General features: G+C 37.3%; 1 protein-coding gene across 1 annotated transcript in view; it reads left to right on the top strand.

Moving 5' to 3' along the window:
* LOC147622430 (protein HAPLESS 2-like) overlaps positions 1 to 21,900 on the top strand; it is a 208,359-nt gene that overhangs the window by 145,754 nt on the left and 40,705 nt on the right. The window contains exons 9-10 of the mRNA XM_086821904.1: positions 5,758 to 5,928; positions 9,130 to 9,214. Of these exons, the coding sequence (XP_086678030.1) occupies positions 5,758 to 5,928; positions 9,130 to 9,214 (256 nt within the window). The remainder of the gene's footprint in view (positions 1 to 5,757; positions 5,929 to 9,129; positions 9,215 to 21,900) is intronic.

Consider the following 21,900-nt stretch of genomic DNA (forward strand, 5'->3'; position numbering starts at 1 on the left):
TATATGTGATACTTCATTGTATTTATGTGTGCACCCTTGGGCTTGGGGGTGGTTGGGTGAATGAGTATATGCTTGGTTCAGACATGTGTATGCATGGTTATTAGCTACAAAGATCTTTAGGGTTTTAATAGGCATATACTAGGAGGCTAACCCACTCTAGTATATGCACATAACACATAGTTTGTGCACAAAGAGCTAGGATGTGGTCATAATTACAACATTGCCCTTGCTTTGAGACAAATGCTCTCATATATGGAGAGATTTTAATAACTCTGCAGTAATAAGATATGATAATAAACGTGGAAATTCACACATGATTAATTGGTAAAATAATACAGTGTCACATGGATACACATGGATACACATGACATTTGTCCATCCACATGCCTTGATATAAGAAGGGGTATACCTTTCATCATAATGCTTATAAAACTTATAAGGTAAGGCTTGATAAATGATATTTTTTGAATGTTGCTCAGATTGATTGTCTTACATGTAGAATGTGGGTGGATTACTCTTTGTAGCTCTCTGATCATGCTCTTATATGGATGAGTTTGTACTTTGACATGCCAATAGTTGATTTACAGCTACTATTAGCTAAGAGATTATTGCTGATTAACAATAGTTATTGGTGGACACATCAATATTTTACAGACATGGTTTGTCGATGTACTCATTTCTTTGATGGCTGAAATTTATGGAGATATGGATATTGCTTGGTACCATTTTTCATCTTGAATGCAAGGGGTGATTACAAATTATGGTAGCCATGTTTGTACCTTGTATTCTCCTCAAGAAGAGGAATAGACATGTTATGCCAAGCATCAACTTGCATTGAATAATATAGAAAGTCGCAAAAGTGGCAAGTCAGGTCGACATAGAAGCCTATCCTCCTAGGCAAGGGTTTCTCATCTAAAGATTTCTTTAAAAGCTTACATGTAATGAGACAAAAATAATGCATCTCATGAGTGCAAAAGGACAATGGAGAGTGGATGCAAAATGTATTGAGTACAAAAGGACAACAGAGACTAGATGCAAAATGTATTGAGTGCAAAAGGATCATGAAGAGTGGATGCCAAATAATGCATCTCTCGAGTGCGAAAGGACAATGGAGAGTGGACAATGGATGGATGCAAAATAATGCATCTCACAAGTGTAAAAGGATAATGGAGAGTGGACAATGGATGGATGCAAAATGTATTGCAACTAGAGAAGGAATGTGTGACTCACTTGGAGCAAGTTTTTGTATCGCCTCGTGTGAAACCCCTACTATGACATATGCTTGTGTAGAATTTCTTCATAATGTCAAAGAAATAATGGATGTGCAAGAAGCCTTTGAACTAAAAAAAAATATTTACATCTATGAATTGCTTCATAATGTCAAAGAAATAATGGATGTGCAGAAAGCCTTTGAAGTAAAAATCCTATTTACATTTATGAAGATACACAATGCAGTCAAGGCAATCAAGGCTTTAGGCAAATGGAAATCCCCTGTATGGGATGGGTTGACTATGGTACTTATTTTGCAATTCTAGGACCTATTTGAAAATCCATTATTACTTATGATCAATAAATCATGGAAGCAGGGTGTTATTTTATTATCCTCAAAAGAAGAAGTAGCTAGATTAGTCCCAAAGGAACATATCTATCAAAATCTTTTGGATTGGCATCCGATTACTCTTATGCCTTTATAAGATCATCACTAAGGTGATAACTCAAAGAGTCAAAAAAATACTTCACATAGGATTACATCAAACCAAATATGGTTTTATACCTAGAAGACAAATCATAGATAACATTTGTAAGCTTATGTGGACATTGAGTATGCCAAATACTCACAACATGATGTACTATTATTTGTAGATAGATGTCACAAAAGCTTTTAATTCAGTTCAATGGGATTGCTAGATACGCGTGTTGAAATATACAAGTGAATAGGGTGTGTGCGGGAACAAGCCCTTGGTTAGAGGCTGCAAAAGAGAATATGTAAATGTGAGAGAGACTGTGAAAAGGTGAGAAGAATCTACTGAGAGAGAATAAAGGGTAGAGAAGATTTAGGAAATGTGGAGATATTCTGGGAGAGGTGGAGAGAATCAAGCAAAAGAGGTAGAGTGAATCAAGGAGAAATCAGTGGGATTAGATGCTTGCATGTAAACTCTATAAATTGAGGCATTGGCCTAATAAGAATTTGCTGGTTTTTGATTATCCATGCCTACATTAAGCTATTTGTTAATTACTCACTAATCACATCTTAATTATTTGCTAATCACTTTATTAATGATGTTGATTCTAGTATTTGATCCACCATAGCTCATCACATTGCTGTAATTTTAACATGGCATCACAGCCAAGCCTAGAATCCATCAAGTTTATGAGCCCATTATTTAGTTAATTAGGATTAGGAGATAATTAAGAAATAATCAATTTTTTAGTTATTTTCAAGAAGCTTTCTATACCCCCAGCCAGTGGAGGAGCTCCCTCTCCTTGCACACTCAACATTAGCTCAAAACCTTTCAGCCCTAGCTAGCCATAACCATTGGGCTCTAGCCCATGCAAAAATATCATCAAACCACCAGCGCATTCAAGAGCAAATCGCGTTTTTTCCAGTGTAATTTTTTCTGAGAAATTTGTAGATCTTGTCTACTCCAAATCAAATTGGTCTAATTCCTCATAGCTCCATGGGTTTTCAAGCATGCTCTACAAGCTGGTGAAGTCAAAATTTGATTTGATCAAGTCTACAGTGAGATCCAAGCTCTTCATCAAATCTGCAGGTGGCTTTGGTAAAACAAAGATTAAGCATTCAATGTTTGGTCAAATCTTGTGTTCTTGGCTTAATCCTCTACTAGACTAATTGCTATTGATGGCCTTGAAAGGATTTGAGCTCATTTGAACTCTAAGGCCTCAGATCTGGACTCCCCGCATACTCTGTTTTCTGTACACAAAACAGAGGATTAATTTGCTAATCAATGATTAGTCAATGCTAATCACTGTATTTTGGTACAATTGAGGGTTCAAATTAACCATTAGGTATCTGATATAGATCCCTATAACTTCAGATTGCAATTCAGAGTTGGTTTGATACTCCAACCATTCCGTACAAATTGGTTACCCTTGATTTAATGTAATTTCTGGTAAAATTATGCTAATTTGTGGTAATCATCATTTTGCATTTAACCCTTGGTTAATGCTTGCAAATCACACTCAAATTCAAGATTATTCACAGCCAAAGTTGCATTTGGGAATGTGCATAAGAATGAATGCTATATGCATTATGTATTGGGCACATTGCATCAGTGTAAAAATGGGATCAGACACTGTCCTTGTCTAGAATAAGGCAAGAGGTAAGACCTCCCGCATAGATTTGGGTTTGCATTGCATAATGACACAAGATAAACATCAAAAACCCAAAAGAACTATCAACAAAACATTTAAACATGTTGCTCACATGGAGCAAGAACTGACGGACAAGCTCATGGCCGTAGCCGTGAAAGAAGAAGAACATCTCTTTCCAAGAGGAAGATCCACACCCAAAAGAAAAGCTAAAGGAAGCATTGAAGGAAGACATGGACACGAGAAGAGAAGGTGCCACAACAAGAAGACTGAAAGAAGAGGAAGACATGGACGCGTGAAGAGAAGCTGCCACGACAAGAAGACTGAAGACAAGAGAAGATGTGAGGCTCCAAAGAGTGAGGAGCCATGTGAAAATCTGAGAGAGAGAGAGAGAGAGAGAGAGAGAGAGAGAGAGAGAGACCCCACAACCCAATGTAATCTGCCCCAACAAATTAAAACCACCTCTGAGCCACCGATGATGTGGGCCACGTGGTAGATGTATGTGTGAGCACTTTAGTCAAGGTTGCGGGCACTTGTAGTAGCCTTGGACACATAGAGAGAGAGAGTGTCAAGGACTATGAGTTTAGGGACTTGAGGCACTGGTCGTGGACTATCAAGTAAGAGGGAAACTTGGTATAGGGTCCAGATGTGCTAGGAGTATTCACTTGAGGGGAGGTGTTGAAATATACAAGTGAATAGGGTGTGTGCGAGAACAAGCCCTTGGTTAGAGGTTGTAAAAGAGAATGTGTAAATGTGAGAGAACCTGTGAAAAGGTGAGAAGAATCTACTGGGAGAGAATAAAGGGTAGCATGAGAAGATTTAGGAAGAATTGTGGAGATATTCTGGGAGAGGTGGAGAGAATCAAGAAAAAGAGGTGGAGTGAATCAAGGAGAAATCAGTGGGATTAGATGCTTGGATGATGTAAACTCTATAAATTGAGGCATTGGCCTAATGAGAATTTGCTGGTTTTTGATTATCCATGCCTACATTAAGCTATTTATTAATTACTCACTAATCATGTCTTAATTATTTATTGCTAATCACTTTGTTAATGATGTTGATTCTAGTATTTGATCCACCATAGCTCATCACATTGCTGTAATTTTAACAGCATGGATGGCAGAGTATTGACTTTCCCGAAGGTGTAGAGGATATGGAATTTGGGCATGCATTCCATCCCTATCTGGCATAAAGTTAAAGCTTTATTACAACTTGACGTGATTCCACTTGTCATTTGAGAGAAAAGATTGTTAGATTAGATGTGGAGCTTGGTTTTCCCAAAGTACCTATGTCACAGCTCACTACTGCCTAAATATATAGACTGATTATTCCCAAGTCGTGGAATGTTGCTTATTCAAACACGCTTTGGAATAAGGATAAGTTTGGAAACAAAATCTCCAAAAGATTTGGACCAATAAATTGTCATTAAAACAGAGAGTTTTCCTTTGGTGATTCTTGGTTGGAGTGCTATCTATTGGTAGAGTGTCTCATTTACTATGGGTTTGTTTGGATACCACAGATTTCTTACTTAGATTATCTATTTCTTGGCTGCCATATTTTCAGGATGTTTATTCTCCAAGCATTTTTAGATCTTTGGGAGGAATCACCAAAGACTGGCTGGTTATGTAGGTTTCCTTGCTTGGATACCCTTATGGGCACTTAGACACTCTAGATTGGTCCCAATCATATGATCTTTTGCTATGCATAGATTGACAAATACTCATGTTTTTGCAAGTCGTTATGCCAATCGCTTTATGATCACCATAGACTATAAGAGATGGACCAATCTCTTTATGATCAACATAGACTATGAGAGATGGACCAATCTCTTTATGATAGACTATAAAAGATGGACCAACTATGTTAGACTTATTTTTCCACTCTTTCTGATCTTGAAGAAGTTTTCCTCACTTTTGAGGGCTTCTTTCCTTGTACATTGAACTAATAGAACAAAGTTTTGTACCGCAAAAAAAGAGTGTGTGTGCGCATGCTACAACACACTACACACACATGGGCATGTGGGCTTCTTGGATCTCTCTCTCTCTCTCTCTCTCTCTCTCTCTCTCTCACACACACACACACACACACACACACACACACACCCCTGTATGTGTATGTGCCACACACACATGGGCATGTGGGCTTCTTGGATGGATGTGTACAGCTGTGTGTGTGTGTGTGCGCGCGCGCGTGCACGTGCACACACATGTGCATGTTTTTGCACGTGCACACGTGAATGTTTTTTGTATGCATGCTTGTGCTTATGTGTTTTCTTGGGTACACACATGCTACTTTTTTGGAGAGATTCTTGCAAGACTGGAGGCATAATCATTTATAATTATCGTTAGATGACCATTTTTTCTTATTTTTTGTGTTTATAAATTATTTATACACATGGTGACTTCATGTTTTATCTTCTCTTTATAGGATGGTATCAATGCATCAGAATGGCTAATTGTGGATCGGCATAAATATTCAGAATCTGGTGCAGTTTGTGATCTCATAGGGACATCTTATGAAGCATTTACTTCAGTGAACGTACCATGCACTAAAACTATAGGATTTTGTTTATCATATCAGCTTGGTGATTTTATCAAGGTAAATATACAATAAATTATTTTTAAAAATGTCATCACTAATTTAAAATAAAGAAGACACTTTTGTAGATGTTAATAAAATCTCTCTCTCTCTCTCTCTCTCTCTCTCTCTCTCTCTCTCTCTCAAACACACACACACACACACACACACACACAGAGAAAAGATATCTTCAAGATACTTGTCCTAGGGTTAGACACTATGTTGAGAAAACTTAAAGATACCTTTAAAATTTTTGGGGAAACAATAGTAGATAGCACATTTGGTATTGCAGTGAGATATCATCTCCTTAACTTAAAAAGATGATTTTTTTAAAAATACAGAGAAGATCTCAACATCAAAAGCCAATATAGCTACTTTACAAGAGGAAAATTTGGTAATTCAAAAAAGCCTAGATGAGTTAGCACCTTATCACAAAAGAATAGACATGTCAATACATGCTGTGATAGTCCTTAGATACTCTATGCCTAAAATTAGATGTCTATCTACTTTTGAATCAAACACAGATAGAAGGGTCAATACCCAAATTCAACATCATCTCGTTGCAAGTAAATGTTGAGATCCTTCTAACTTACTTGAAAGTTGGATGTTAAACTATGTATTTCTACCCTATCGATATTGGGATATTGATCTTGAAACCGTTCTACATTGACCAAGTCGTTGGTTGGCCCTTTGTGACATACTACATCACTCTCTAGGCATACCATTTAGGGGCTAGGAAGAAGCCTTCTACTACTTTGTGTTCCAAACTTAAGTTTCCCTAACTCTACAAAGATACTTCCTCTTTTGGAATAGGTTTATTATCTAATGTTGGTGTAGGTTTCCCAAAATCCTTAATATTATCTTCTAGAGGTTACATGGTTATATTTAAGATGTTGGTGTAGGTTTCCCAAACTCCCTAATATTATCTTCTAGAGGTTACATGGTTATATTTAAGATGTGGTGCTATATATTTCCTGAGGACTATTATTGAAGACGTGATGGTATACATAATTAGGAGGTAGTTATGCCTAAGGTTTGTGTTAGTATTTTAAGGTTGAAATATTTTCACACCACATTATGCAAGATGATTTTGGACATCATAACAATTGAAATTATATCCTCAAAATATGAGGTGTAATTACTAATGCCAACTAGAAAATAAAAGGATACATAAAAAATGATCTATAACATACATGAAGAAGAAAAAAACTCAATTATCCCAAACAACTTACGATAAAGAGTGTCTACCTCTCTCTAGATGTGTGCTCTTGTATTGGAAGTTTAGATGGAAAAGCAAGATATGATGCAAGTTGAATTTCTTCTTTCAAAAAGGAGATATCACAACAATGCGCATTAATGAAAGAATGAGAGGATTTGGGGTTCCTTATATGGTGACAATTAGTGGATTATCCAAGGTGGTTTAAAAACCAAATAGACCATATGATAAACTAATGCCCCACCAACACTATAGCTCATGCATGTGTGAGGACATCTTGAAAAGGAGTAAGCATGGTTGACTAGCTCCAATTTAGCTCCATAGACCATATGATAATTTGTTTAGAAATTAGTTCCCCAACATCATATGTAAGGATGTTCTTTTACAAGGAGTAGCCATGGTTGAGTAGCTCTAATTTCCCTCAATATGCACATGTTATGGTGGCTCATTGAGGTTAGATGGCTTGTAGAGAGCTTAAAAATGTTTGGGAAACTACCAAAATGCTTCATCATTCTATAGAGTGATATCTCATATTTCAAGCCATCATGCTCAAGGTAAAAGACGTTATTTTTTAGACATGTTACCCTTATGTTGTGGTCTCAAAAAAATTCCATAATGATATTGGATGGGTTTAAAAGCTATGCACCAAGCCAACACCTAACCATGGGGAAGTCTTAAGGGAATATGTAATGTATAAGGGTTAGTTGGAAATCAAGGTGCTATAGTATTAGAGCCATAAAAACTCTCTGTAAGGAGCACATTGTTGTGGAGGTTAACTTAAAACATTTATTGTATTAAAACATGGATGATGCATTATTGTTTTTCATCTCTATTCTTGATTTGAGCTTAACTTACATCTTGCACTATACAAGTGCTTAAATACCATGCCCTCTATGAATGTTGACCTACATGTCCCAAACGTTTCTCCTTCTTATGTGGTGTCAAAATTTTGGCTTGATATAAAATGTCTTTGTTCCTAGTTGTTATCTAACATAAAATGAGAAGAAATGGTTTTGTCTAGACCTTGCCCCATCATCGATGGAAACCTAGCAACAACAACAATTACCCTCTATGACATCATGTTTTAGAGAATATTAGACTAGATTCTCAAGCATATTCCATCAACAAGTTAATAATATCCAAATTTTATCCATATAACCAAAAGAAACAATTAATACCCTACCCTAAATGCCATTTTGACCAATCTAGTGCAAGCAAGTTATATAATGTCAAAATCCCGTCTATTTCTTATTCTTATCACTTCTTATCACCTCTTTGATTTGCAAGAGAGGAGGGGGGAGGGGAGGGGAGGGGGAAGTTCTTTTGTCTCTAGAATGCACTCTAAATATGTGTAGACGAAGAAACTTGCTTTAATACATTATTTCTTCATATGATTGGGGGCTAATGTGATATGATATGATCATTGTGTTTAAAAAAACCTTCCTTTAAAGAAATAGAGCTTTATCAATTTAAAGTAACCAACTCTTATTTATAGTTTTATATGATTAATAGCTTGCCAATTTTGTAGCCAAATCTAGCCCACTCTTCCTTCCCTCCTCTCACTAGGTCCTAGTTTTCTAATAAAAACTACAAAATTCGCTCTTCTCTTACTAGGTTCTGGTTTTCTCACAGAAACTACAAAATTCCATTTAAAAGTGTGATTAACATGCATTGTTTCTGTGTCATGCTTTTAACAAGAATTTACATATAGTTAAAAAAAATATTTTCTCATTTTTCTTTTGTTATTTGTTACACTCTCTTAAGTGTTGCTTTAATCACATTCGTGATATTCTCATTTATTCTAAGTAGTTGCCATAATAGTTATACATAGAGGCTCAAGATTTTATAAATGGAAACAAAAATTAAGGCCTTAAATCACTTAGAAAATAAGAAATGAACATAAAATATGTGAGTTTAGTGATGACAAAGTGTTTTTTAAGAGTTTTTTTTTAATGCAAACAAGATATTTAAATATACATCTGATTATAAGTGTCTCTTGAATATAGGAGGAGTTTAATCGAATAGCTAAAGGTCTTCAACCAATTTTCTCAGTAGCACGCTTTGGAGCTGTTCAATATAGCAAAAATGTATGTAACAATTTGTTAAAATTATGATTAGAAGAATAAATTACTAAAATTCAACAACTAGCTATAATATAACAACCTAAAACAATAAAAGATAATGTAATGTAATGATAAAAAATAAGAACTTTAATGTTTTTTGGTGTATTTCTACATAGTCAGATATGCCTTACATCTACTACAAAAAGTCTTAAAAGTAGATGTGTTTTTGTTTGCACAGCAAGATATTAAGATCATAAAAAGAACCCATTAGACCTTGCTTTTGTTATTTCCATAAATACTATAGCACATAAGGTTTATTATATATATGCACAAAGTACTTGTAAATCATCTAAATAATATACTTATGTGATCAACAAGATCATTAAATTTACCGTTTTAAGATTGTTGAAAAAAGTTCTACGAGCTAACTAGCCCATACGTCACTATGAATAGAGGGCTATGGGCTAAGGGACGTTTGGGCTAGTTGTCTAGCCAACCCTAATCTAGGTTGTTCACACCATAATAATCATAATGTTATTCACACTTAGCTACTCATTGGGCATATGGATAACATTATAATAATGAATTGGCACAAATGCCCTTACATACAATTGAATCTGGTCATACACTCAACCTCTGAGAGCTGGCCAATTAGAAGCATGTCCACATCACACCTTGGGAGAGAGCCTATACATGAAACATAAGGCAACCATCTCATAGCCCATGCAAGTAAGCAATGTGCCAAACCAAATGTGGTACATCTAATAGCTAATGTTTAAATTATTTTACTTACCATTTATAAGCATTAAAAGGTATTTCATATTATGGTCAAGAGTGACAAAAACGATGAGAGCTTGTCTAGAAAGGCACAATAATATCAGTATTAAATTGATGAACCTTCAAGAGTTTAATACAACTCATCTCAAAGAGATGAAGCTTTGGGCTTATAGTTTTTGAATATAAGTTATCCCATACTTCTTTTTTAATCATTTCACATGGACTTTGTAATCTAGATTTATATCAAATCAGTGTCCTAACATGTTTACATGTTTAACAAGTGTTCCATACACACCACATGTACACAAGCATATTCTAGCCCAATCTTAAGTGCTATCAATTACAATTGCATCATGACATGATTTTTGCTTAATGAATAGTAGTGCTTTGGCAGACATTGCCAATAAGACATTAATGTATGAAGGCGAGAGTACAAAAACTTATCTATGACATGAAAAGATATTTTGTCATTAGTAGCAGCCAAGAGAACTACATTTAAAATAAATTAGTTGCCCAGAAGAGAGATGTGTAGTTGCCACAAAACCTTGGTATTTACGTGACTCCTCCGCACGTGACTTTGTATGGGGAGGTTGTCTCCTCCGCACGTGCCTCGGGATCTGCATGCAATGCATAATACAAAGTGATTGTTTTGCATACCCTTTCAAGAGCAGGATCTAGAACCATGGAGATCTCCTCCAAGAGTTCTGAGTAGCCTCTTTGGAGTGAGGATGAATTTTCTTCGGGGATCCTGTAGTAGGTGAGGTTGAGGACGCCCCAGTCCCTTCACTAGAGGACTCCACTAGACCTGTGGAAGGCATGGCTGAGGGCATGGATGAAGGCCTAGTCCTAAAGTCGGTGAGACAGGAGAGGCGCACTTGAGCAGGGGAGGAGAGAGGAAGGCCTGTTAGTGGACGAAGATGCTCTCTAGATGATGTCGACGAAGCTCGGGATGCCTTGGAGTCTTGGACCACATCGCCTCAGGGGGGCAAGCCATTGTGAGAGTCCAACGAAGACCACAATGCCGCCATGACAGCTCAAAGGGAGAGGCCGCTTGTGATGCTCCTAAGTGTCCCTGTCAATGTAAGAGTGTGCATGGTGTGCACACCACTATGAAGAGTGTGCACATACCACGTCATGCATGGGCAATGGAACTTCTTGTGGCATTGTAAGAGTGTGCACACCATGTAGTGCACGAGCATTGTAAGACTCCCCCTCTTTTCTTGTGCATCACGTAAGAGATTCTTGTGCATCATGTAAGAGTGTGCATGGTGTGCACAACACCATGCACGGGCAATTGTTATGGCTCACCCTAATGCCCCTTTGAAACACATCCAACAAAAGATTACCTTGTGAACCGCAACTATCGTGATGATGAGGATCTCTCCAATGGCTGAACTCGACAAAAGATTACCTCGTGAACCGTAACTGTCGTGATGATGAGGATCTCTCCAATGGCCGAACTCATAACCCTTGAGGTCTCCATGCTCTACAACTCCTTGAGAAGCAATTCCACTGCGCCTCCCGCAAGCATTGTCACACCACCACGTTGCACTATTGGTACTCATCCCTCCTCTCACCTCACTTCACTCACACACACTCACTAGCATACATTAGGGAGAGAGATTAGCAAGAGGATTAGCAAGAGCAAGACTCAATTGCACAATGGGAGAGTATGTTGTATTATGAGAGAAATTCACTTATATACATGGCCATAAGTGTTCACACTCACAAACTGTGGTGGCCGACCGGGCACTTTAAGATCATAAGAGGCCTTAATTCTATCACAATGACTACTCTTATAATATATCCATGAAGTACATCACTTAGGACTTCATCCTAACTTGCTACCACACGCTCTTGAAGCAAGAATCGCCATAAATACTCTGTCACACCATTACGCCCGTCCAAGTTGTAGCTTTGGATACCATTGCTTCATATCTTGAATGTATGACCCTTTGATGTATCTATCATGACTCCTTGATGTAAGATAATGGCGGTAGATCTTGTTAACTCTAGGAATGGGTTAACATCTCCCCTTTCTTGATGGGGATTGCTTCCTCGTGACCGTGTTGAAGACTTTTGTGTGGGGAGAATGGACAAGCTTTGTTGATGGCTTTGATTGATCAACGTTTAGTGGTCTTTGTCCTTCTGAAGAAAGGAATAAGAAAAGCTAGTTAGTGAATGAAAAGAATAGTGGCTTATTGGGAATTCCTAATGGGGTGGGGGGGTGGTCTTTTGCGAGTGATTGCATTTTTATATTTGTGTGAGCATGTTTTTTTTTCTTTTGGCAATCATAAGCAAGGTTACATGTGATTTGTGTTAGTGGGGATGCTAAGAGATGTTAATATTGGGAGAAAAGAGAGGGAAGAAATCTGAGGAATGTAAACATTATCATCAGAACGAGATGGTGATTCTGAGTTCCTCATTTGATTCATTGAAGCGACATTCGTCATTTGAAAAAATAGGTTCTTCGATGATGTCCCTTTGTGTGGCAGGATTCTTGTCAAATGTTGTTGAGTAGGACTTGTTACTGTATGCTTCTTCCCATGTGCTTTTTATGTTTTTATGTATATTTAAGTGCTCTTATGAAGTAGATATACACGAAGTACAAGAAGTGAGTCATATAGACTCTTATTGAACCGCTCCGTGTGTTGAAGTAGCACTTGTTGGGCGAGGATTGAAAGAATTACGTTGACTTACGAGGCTAATATAGATATCTTCACTAAGGATTGAAGATCATTGATTTGTAAAGATGGTAGCGTCGTTTGGAGAGGTTTGTAATTTGAAGGAAAATTCCAGGCTTTCATCCACCATGCCCCCCCTTCAGAGATGTACCTAGAAGTTGTCGATGGTGAGGCTTTGGTACAAATGTTCTCTAGTGCATGAGTATGGATATGTCCTCATGGAGTAGCCATGAGGACATATCCAAAAGAATATTAAGCTATAAGTTTAACAAAATATAATGGTTATTGAAGATTCTTGGGAGTTGCTTGTGATTTTTATCACTTCTAGGTAGGCCATATGTGTGACTCCCTTGTTTTTGTGTGTGTGTGTGTGTGTGTGTGTGTGTGTGTGCGTGTGTGTTTTATAAAATAACTAGCACCTTGCAAAGCAATAGGTTCTTACTCTCCTTTTGAGAGAATAGATTCTTATGTCTGCCGTGTACCTTCTGCACTTACACTTCACATCTAGAGGGGTGAAAAGAGCATTGTAAGTTTGTCTTTGATATGATCATAAGTCTCCATTTGCAGATGTGGGAATTGATTCTTGAATTTTTGGCTCAAATGTTATGGAGGCGGTGGGTAAGGCTGCTGGTTGGTTACCATTGGGGCTGTTTGAACACATAAGCTCTTATGTAGGTGCTGAATGCATGAGAGTGGTTGAGTGACTTGCTTGGTGTTACTTGGGCCGCCTCCATTCTTGTCAAACTTTAGGTGAAGCTGTTGGGTTGAAGTCGGTGGTGGTGAGGTTTTCTTCACGTTATTCAATTTTGGCAACCATATGATGGGATTACCATCATAGTATCCTTATTGTTAAAGCACATGCACAGGCACCCATCTTTGATGAACATTATAAATTGGAGGCTAATGCATTTGGTGCTGAGGTTTCCTTCTTTGTGGAGGAATTGTGATGTGCTTCGAAATCCAAGCATTAATATTTCCTTGGTAATACCCTTGTGCTTGCAATAATCTTTTGGGTACCCACACTTGCTGAGATGTTAGAGTTTGCTGAAGAAGTCGCATAGGCTTTTGTGGACGGTTTTATGGAGTACTTTTATTTTTCTTTGGCCTCTAAGTGCTACGTTGAGGAAGAGGCTTTGATGATCGAGGCACCCAAATTTGATTGGCACCTTCATACTAGCCTTGAGCTGCAAGTAGCTACTTCTCAAGCCACATCTTGATACCATTAGGATACCTTGATTTTGATTGTCTTGGTGGAGTTTTCTTTTTGGTTGATGTGGAAGGTTTGGGGCCCTCCTTCATATTGGTTAGCTCTAAGGCTTCCGGTTTGAGACTCATGAGTGTTGTTGATGATGAGGTTCGAGTCTCTTGTAGAGTGGCATTCGATGATGAGGCTTTCGAGCATGCAATTATCTTGTTTGGTGAGGTTTGTTAATGAAGAGGCATAGGCTCCGAGGCTTTTCCTTTGAGTTCCTTGTTAGAAATAGATGGTTGCGCTATGGGAACTTCTTCAGGAATAGCTGTTGATTGCAAGGTATTGGCATAAAACTTCATTGGTGAGGATGGGGTTGAAGGAGTAGATGCTTTATCGAAGTCGGTTGTTTTGACATAGACCGGGTAGGTTTATTATGTAAAGGAGCTTTCGTGGAAGAGGCTTGTAACCTTTTGCGTTCAACATCATAGAAATCCATTAAAGTTGGATCCTCTTCCTCGCAATATGGTATTGTCATCTTTTTGTTGTTGACCATCATGATGACTCTATTGCTAGCAAAACACAGTGGTGCTTGGGCAGCAATAGTCCACTTATGTCCCAAGATCAAATCTTCTTCCAACGCATACTCAACCACAAAAAACTTGCAAGTAAGGGGGTTAGTTTCAATATACATTGTATGTTTAAAGTACCCCAAACATGGCATGTTCAAGTCTTGTGGTAGTAAAGGGAATTCTTTCAAGATAAGCCATGAGTGTTGGTTGACCTAACAAATCCCATAACTCGAGGGTCGTGAGATTGTGTGCTCATGTTGGATAAAGCTGTGCTTGAGCTGTGGTGATTTTATTTGAAATTTCTAATCCAACCATAATCTTAGGGGTTTTTTCATTAAGATATGTTGGAAGTTTGATGGATTCTAAGCTAGGCTCTGATACCATGTTAAATTTGCAGCAATGTGATGAGCTATGGTGGATCAAATGCTAGAATCAACATCATTAACAAAGAGATTAGATGATGATTAAGACGAGATTAGTGAGCAATTAGCTGATAGCTTAATGTAGACATGGATAATAAAAAACCAACAAATTCTCATTAGGCCAATGCCTCAATTTATAGAGTTTAAATCTAAGCATCTAATCCCACTAATCTCTCCTTGATTCACTCCACCTCTTTTGCTTGATTCTCTCCACCTCTTCCCAAAATATCTCCACACATCCTAAATCTTCTCATGCTACCCTTTATTCTCTCCCAGTAGATACTTCTCACCTTTTCACAGCTTCTCACTCATTTACAAATTCTCGTTTATAGCCTCTTGTTAAGGGCTTGTTCCCGCACACACCCTATTCACTTGTATATTTCAACAGGCCCCTTATCATCCCACATGTACATCCCTCATGTTCATGGTAGTGGAGTGCTTACCGTGGGGGCCGACCTCCTCACCTACATGGTAGTTGAACCAGCATGTGTTGGCATCCCATTCAACGATGCTGGTACATGGATGGGGGTTTAAAAAAAAGGCCACATCAACTGAGGAGCTTGCAATTTATCATAACTCAAATTATATTGGCTTGAGTTTTGTACTAAGGTACATTAATTAAATCAGCTACAATTAGGCCGATTAATGTATAGTATAGGATAGGCCAAGCTAATTAATGTACCTAAAATATAACTTTCAAGTGAATAGGGGCTCGAAGTGTGAAAAATGATAAATTATCACCAAAAGGGTTTATAGGGGTCCAAAGTGTGTAAAAAAGATAAATCATTAGATTTGTTCTGAAGGGTTTTTGGTTTATCTTAGATTCTAAGGTTAAATAATAAACATCAATCAACATTAATACTAACATGAATATGGGACCAGTTTTTTTTGCATTAATTAATTACTTGAAGAGAAGACAAGGGAACCTTAGGTTGGGACCTTAGAATGAGGACCTTATGCAAAAAAAAAAAATTAAATTCTAACGTTTTCTCTAGATCTTTCCTTAACCGCCTGGTAGCAAAATGGAAGCAGGCTGTGGCATCCAACGAGAGAGAGAGGGGGGGGGGGGAGATTCACCTTGTGTTGTCTGCGAGAGAGAGAACGATCCGGCTTGGTCTTTTTTTATAAAAAAAATCGAAGGTGTTTTAAGCGATGAATAAGAGAGATTCGGCTAACGAATGTGGGGAGAGAGAGAGAATGCAAGACAATTATTATTTTTTGTTTCTATGCGCTGGGTCTTTTTTGTTTTGCTACGTTGTGTTTGTTTTTGTTTCTATGCGCTGGTTGTTTTTCTTTTGGTTGTGCTCTGCTTAGGTTAAATCCTTAGGGCCCTAAGGTTAAAACCTACAGATGATAATAATTAATTATTATCGCCCTTAAAGGCACTAATTAATTATTATCACCCGTAGCCCACGACTATGAATACTAAATGTTGTGTCCACATGAATTTCCCCCTCCTCCTCAACATTATATATATGCTGGTAATCTAGATAGAATCTCCATTTTAGGCATAATCCTCTTCTTTAAATGGAAGCACATATGATTGCCCTATGGATTGGCACAAAATAGGGTATTTGGGAAGATCTATGGACTTTCATTGAGGGTTTTGGACTACGACACCTTCTCCTCCCCACTGTGCCTTCCCTCAAGAGGTCCTCCACGAAAACCTCCATTTCATACATCCCTTGATTCATTTTCCTCTTCACACAAGAATTTACAATGCACAAGATTGTTTGTATATGCAAAACTTTTTTTTTCCATATGATTCTTTTCCAACTTTAAAAAAAAACATTCATGGTTACAGTTTCTGGTTTCATGGTCTTGGTTGAAACATATAATGCTTTATGTGCCTGCACAATAACGATGTCCTTACCTCTTGTTACGCCTATGCAACAACTCATAGATGATGTATGTCCTCTTTTTTAAAATTTTATGAATCCAAATCTATAAGAATTTTTGGTAATAAAAAAGAAAAAATATCGATGAAGCAAATCCCTCATTGCTAGAGTCATTTGGGAGCTCTAAATTTTCACAGCTATAGTAAAGCCATTAGTAGGGAGTCAATTTGAAACATAGGCCACCATAATCTTTGTTGCCTTTGGTCAATTTTCAATTTAAATGTCTCTATATCTAACACATTTGAGTAGTCCACATAGGTTTGTGTCTTGCTAATGTAAAGTTATTTTTTGTCATTCCAAGTGGCATATTCCTAATGTTTCGCATGATCAATTACATACAAGACTTTTTCCCATTGTAAAGCCATCACAACATGCCATGAAACCTAACCCGTGGAGATGCAATCTATAGCAAAAAGGTTGTAATACACAAGCACTGAAGTGCACCCTTTATATTCACCAAAGTTTGTCATTCATGTTCATGTGGGTCGTCCCGCGCAAGACTAAATTGTTAATGGTAGCAATTTATATGGGTTTCATCCATTAAAGTTTGTTAATTTTGACGTCATGATCAAGAAATCATAAAAAGAGACTATAGTACTATCATGATCAATGACAATAGTATAGAAAATACCAAAAGGGATTATAGTACTATCATAATCAATGGAAAATGAAATCATAAAATCTCTGTTGAGATATTACATATCCATCTTCTTGGTTTTCTACTTCAATAGCACACTAGTATTAAACCGTACTTGATTTTTCATTATAACAACTCTCAACCACACATAGACAAGAAGTCTTCCCTTGAGAAATAATTAAATAGAAAAGATTCACATAAATATAATTTCTTGATATACAAATGACCATATATAGTCACATAGATAAGAAGTCTTCACTTGAGAAATAATTAAATAGAAAAGATTCACATAAATATAATTTCTTGATATACAAATGACCATATATAATCACATAGATAAGAAGTCTTCACTTGAGAAATAATTAAATAGAAAAGTTTCACATAAATATAATTGTAGATATACATATGTCCATATACAAGGCTCTAAAGCTCAATAGAAGAGATACAAACATAAAATAGCAAAATATAGGTATACAAATGACCATATACAAGGCTCTAAGACTCAATAGATGAGATACAAACATAAATAGTAAAAAGATAGATGGATAGATAGATAAACATATTTGTAGATATACTGATCATAGATGGGTAGATGGATGAATGAATAGATGGATTGGATGATTTCATTATCGTCACACAAAAGTACTGTTTATAACTACATATTTGACTTGCAATACTCTCTCTCTCTCTCTCTCTCTCTCTCTCTCTCTCTCTCTCTCTCTCTCTCTCTCTCTCATGCATGCACACATGTGCGTGCACACACACACACACACTAACGTTTCCTTTTTATATCTCGTAGGTTAGGCTAAAAATATTGAGATCATTCTCATACCTCTCAATCAAACTCAAAATTCTATTGTTGTGTTGGAGCTTAGTGCCGATAATCTTGAATTTATAGTTAGCAGGTACATCAACATCACTCTCAATCTTTGAAACATTTAAAGTCTTAATAACTCCTTTAATAAATTCATAGAAAATACCTTAAAGATATTTTTTTAATCCAAGCATATAAATCATCATAGATATCAAATTAAAATTATCTTCATTAATAAACAAGCAAGACATACAAGGGAAGCCAATAAATAGAAACATCAATGTAGAAACATTCTTGCATACTTAAGATGCATTTGTGTGTGGAAAGATATGTGTGTGTGTGTGTGTGTGTGTGTGTGTGTGTGTGAAGATACGTGTGTGTGTGTGTGTGTGTGCATGCTCACACACACATGCACATTTGTGTGTGTTGGGGGTGTGTGTACCTATATGAGAGGATGTGCATATGCACTTGCACATTTGTGTGTGTTGGGGGTGCGTGTACCTATATGAGAGGATGTGCATATGCACGTGCACATTCGTGTGTGTTGGGTTTTTGTGTACCTTTATGAGAGTGTGTGAGGAAATATTGTAAACCAAAATAGTTGATAAAATACTATCATCTTTCGAGAGGGTATGTAGAGTAGTGATTGGGAGTGAGGATCATAATTTTGGGAATGGAGAGAAAAGTTTATACTCATAGATACTAAGTGTGATAAAGTAAGAGACTGCACTAAGTCATCACTTTATAAGGGCTTAATGCTAAATTATAGGGTTGGAGGATTGATAGGTAGGTAGTGGGACTACATGAATTAATTATAGAGTTGGAGGGCAAATAGGTAGGTGGGACTACATATAGGGTTGGAGGACTGATAATAGGTAAGTGGGACTACATGACTTAATTATAGGGTTGGATGCCTGATAGGTGGGTAGCTTAATGCTAAATTATAGGGTTGGAAGATTGATAGTAGGTAAGTGGGACTATATGACTTAATTATAGGATTGGGGTCCTAATAGGTAGGTTACAGCTTAATGCTAAATTACAGGGTTGGAAGATTGATAGGTAGGTGGTGGGACTACATGACTTAAATTATCAAGTGCTAAAAAGACAATCATGAAGTGTAATGAAGCACAAGATAAGGTCAAAAATATGTAAATAATGGGCCATGAACAAGGATACTATAAATAGGGCCTTCGGTTCATTGTAGGGATCTTTTTAGTCAGTCACTTGGACATCTACATGTACTCTTGGCTCCTTTCTTGGAGATGGCCACACATGGTCTAGGGCTCATGGTGGCAAGCTTGATAGCCATCCTCATGGTGAGAGGTTAAATCACTTAGGCCTTATGCACATTCCTCCTTTGCTACTACATGTACATATGGATTTGGTGAAGAAGCCAAGGGGAGAATGTCATGAATCCAATGTGCCATGATTGCCTTGGAAAAGTGGTACATTGGAGGATTAGGTACTTGGTGTGGAGATATGGCCTCAACTCTTACCATTGGATTTCAAACTTTAGTAAGGGGGTGAGAAGGCTTGTCCGGGAGATTGGCAAGAAAAAGCTCTCCATCGACACTCAAGCTTCAATGACATATGGAATGCAAGAGGTCATAATGGCCCTAACACTATGTGGTGCACATGAATCGGAATAATGGATTGGTTTTGCAATGGGAACGATGCCAAATGCATTATGAAATGATGGTCAATGATGCCTTGATATGATAAGTGCATTGGCAAATGTAAAGGATATTGTGGGAATGCCATTTTGATTGCTTTGAAAATTGAAATTTCATCCATAATAATACAACGGAGACTATGGCAAAATTTCTGATGCATGGAGTGAATCGATGGCACACAATTAATGAATGGAGTTGCTTCTGATGGTCACTACACCTAGGGGAGAGAAAGAGGAAATGCATCACAAGTTGGAGTGTAATATGAGCCCAATGGAACTATTCTTCACAATTCTTGCATAGGTAATAAACCCTAATTTAGTCAAAGAACATTACGATTGAAGTTTAGGTGCATACATAAGCTCATAGTACTCCCTTAGGCCTACACAACAAGCCCTTAACCTCTCCATTTTGACATCGTTGTTGGGATAGTCAAATCTAGGTAGTTGAAGATTAGGTACTCCCTTAGACCTACACAACAAGCCCTTAACCTCTCTCTTTTGACATGGTTGGGATAGTCAAACCTAGGTAGTTGAAGTTTAGGTACTCCCTTACACCTACACAACAAGCCCTTAACCTTTCCATTTTGACATCATTGGGATAGTCAAACCTAGGCACTAGTTGACTTTGACCAAAAAAGTCAAAATAGAGCATACCTGCACTTCAACTTTGGTCAAACCCTCTTAGGCATAGTTAGAACTCATCATCACAAGCTCACACACCATTTTCATCCAAATTTGGTGAGTTTTGAGTATTCCATAGCCTAATTTCCATTTTCAGCCTATATATATAACCTGTGAACCCTAAACATAGGATATTAGGGCACCACATCTTAATTAAGTTTTGCATGGTTGGATAGGGCATCTCATAAGCTTTCTATCAAGCATTAGATCTCCCCAATCGGAGATCCCTGTCCCAAGTTATAGCCAATTTTCCAAAATAGTAAATTTCATGGCACCCAAGCCTAAAGGAAGGCCTCTCTCTCTCTCTCTCTCTCTCTCTCTCTCTCTCTCTCTCTCTAACTAGAAATAGAACTTCCTTCCCTTCAGAGGAGTGGAAAAGGTTCTTGTGGTGATGACTAATCTTAGAGTAAAAGGCTAGACTAAAAGTTTGCAAACCATCCAAGGATTTTTTTATGAAATTGGTAGCATTTGCAAAAGTAGAGCCACTTAGTAGGAGGTCTCTCTAGAATTTGATGTTTCCAATTTGAATTTGGGCGTGGACTAGCCACCCCAAAGAGTCGATAACTATTGTGAAAACAAGGGGAGGTAGAGGCATCCTTGTTAATGGACTACCATCATTTATGAGCCACTTGGTAGGAGCTCCCTCTAGCATTCGAATGCCTCCAAAGTTTCTAATTTGAATTTCAGCCTGGACCATCCACCCCAAAGAGTGGACATAGTATTATGAAACCAAGGGGATCCTTGTTAATGGACTACCATCAAGAAGAGAGGGAAAATAAGGGGAGGTAGAGGCATCCTTCTTAATGAACTACCATAAAAAAAAGAGACCTTGAAAAAATAAATTCAAATTTGCATATTTTGTAACACGTGCTTAAATAATTTTGCACATCATGTGCTTGGATTAGCCACCCTTAAGAGTCAGCAAAAGGGAGTCAAAGGGCAAAGGACCATAAAGAGATAAGGAAAAAATGAAATAAATATTGCACAATTTTTTACATATGTTTTTAATTTTCTCATTTTGAGTCATTTTGTTAGTGATATCATTACCTTTAAGATTAAATATAATATGTTCAACACTCCTATGCCTAGTAGGTTTTTATTTTTATTTCTAAGAAGAGTTTGATGGCCATATTACCCAAATAGAATCCCCTTAGCAAAAGAAATTAGATTTACATAAATTGCACAAGCGGTTTACTGTGAAAAACCCGTCAAACATAAGGCATATTAAGCCTAATAAAACAGAAGCCTCATTTTACAACTTGCTCGATTGCTCATAATTACAAGCTCATATATATTCCATAAGAGTTGGCTGTTAATGATTGTTTTGGTATTTACTGCTTATGATAGTCAATACCAAAACACTAATGA

This window comes from Cibotium barometz, chromosome 28 (assembly GCF_041138505.1).
Source record: "Cibotium barometz isolate CiBa-2024 chromosome 28, ASM4113850v1, whole genome shotgun sequence".
NCBI lineage: Eukaryota > Viridiplantae > Streptophyta > Polypodiopsida > Cyatheales > Cibotiaceae > Cibotium > Cibotium barometz.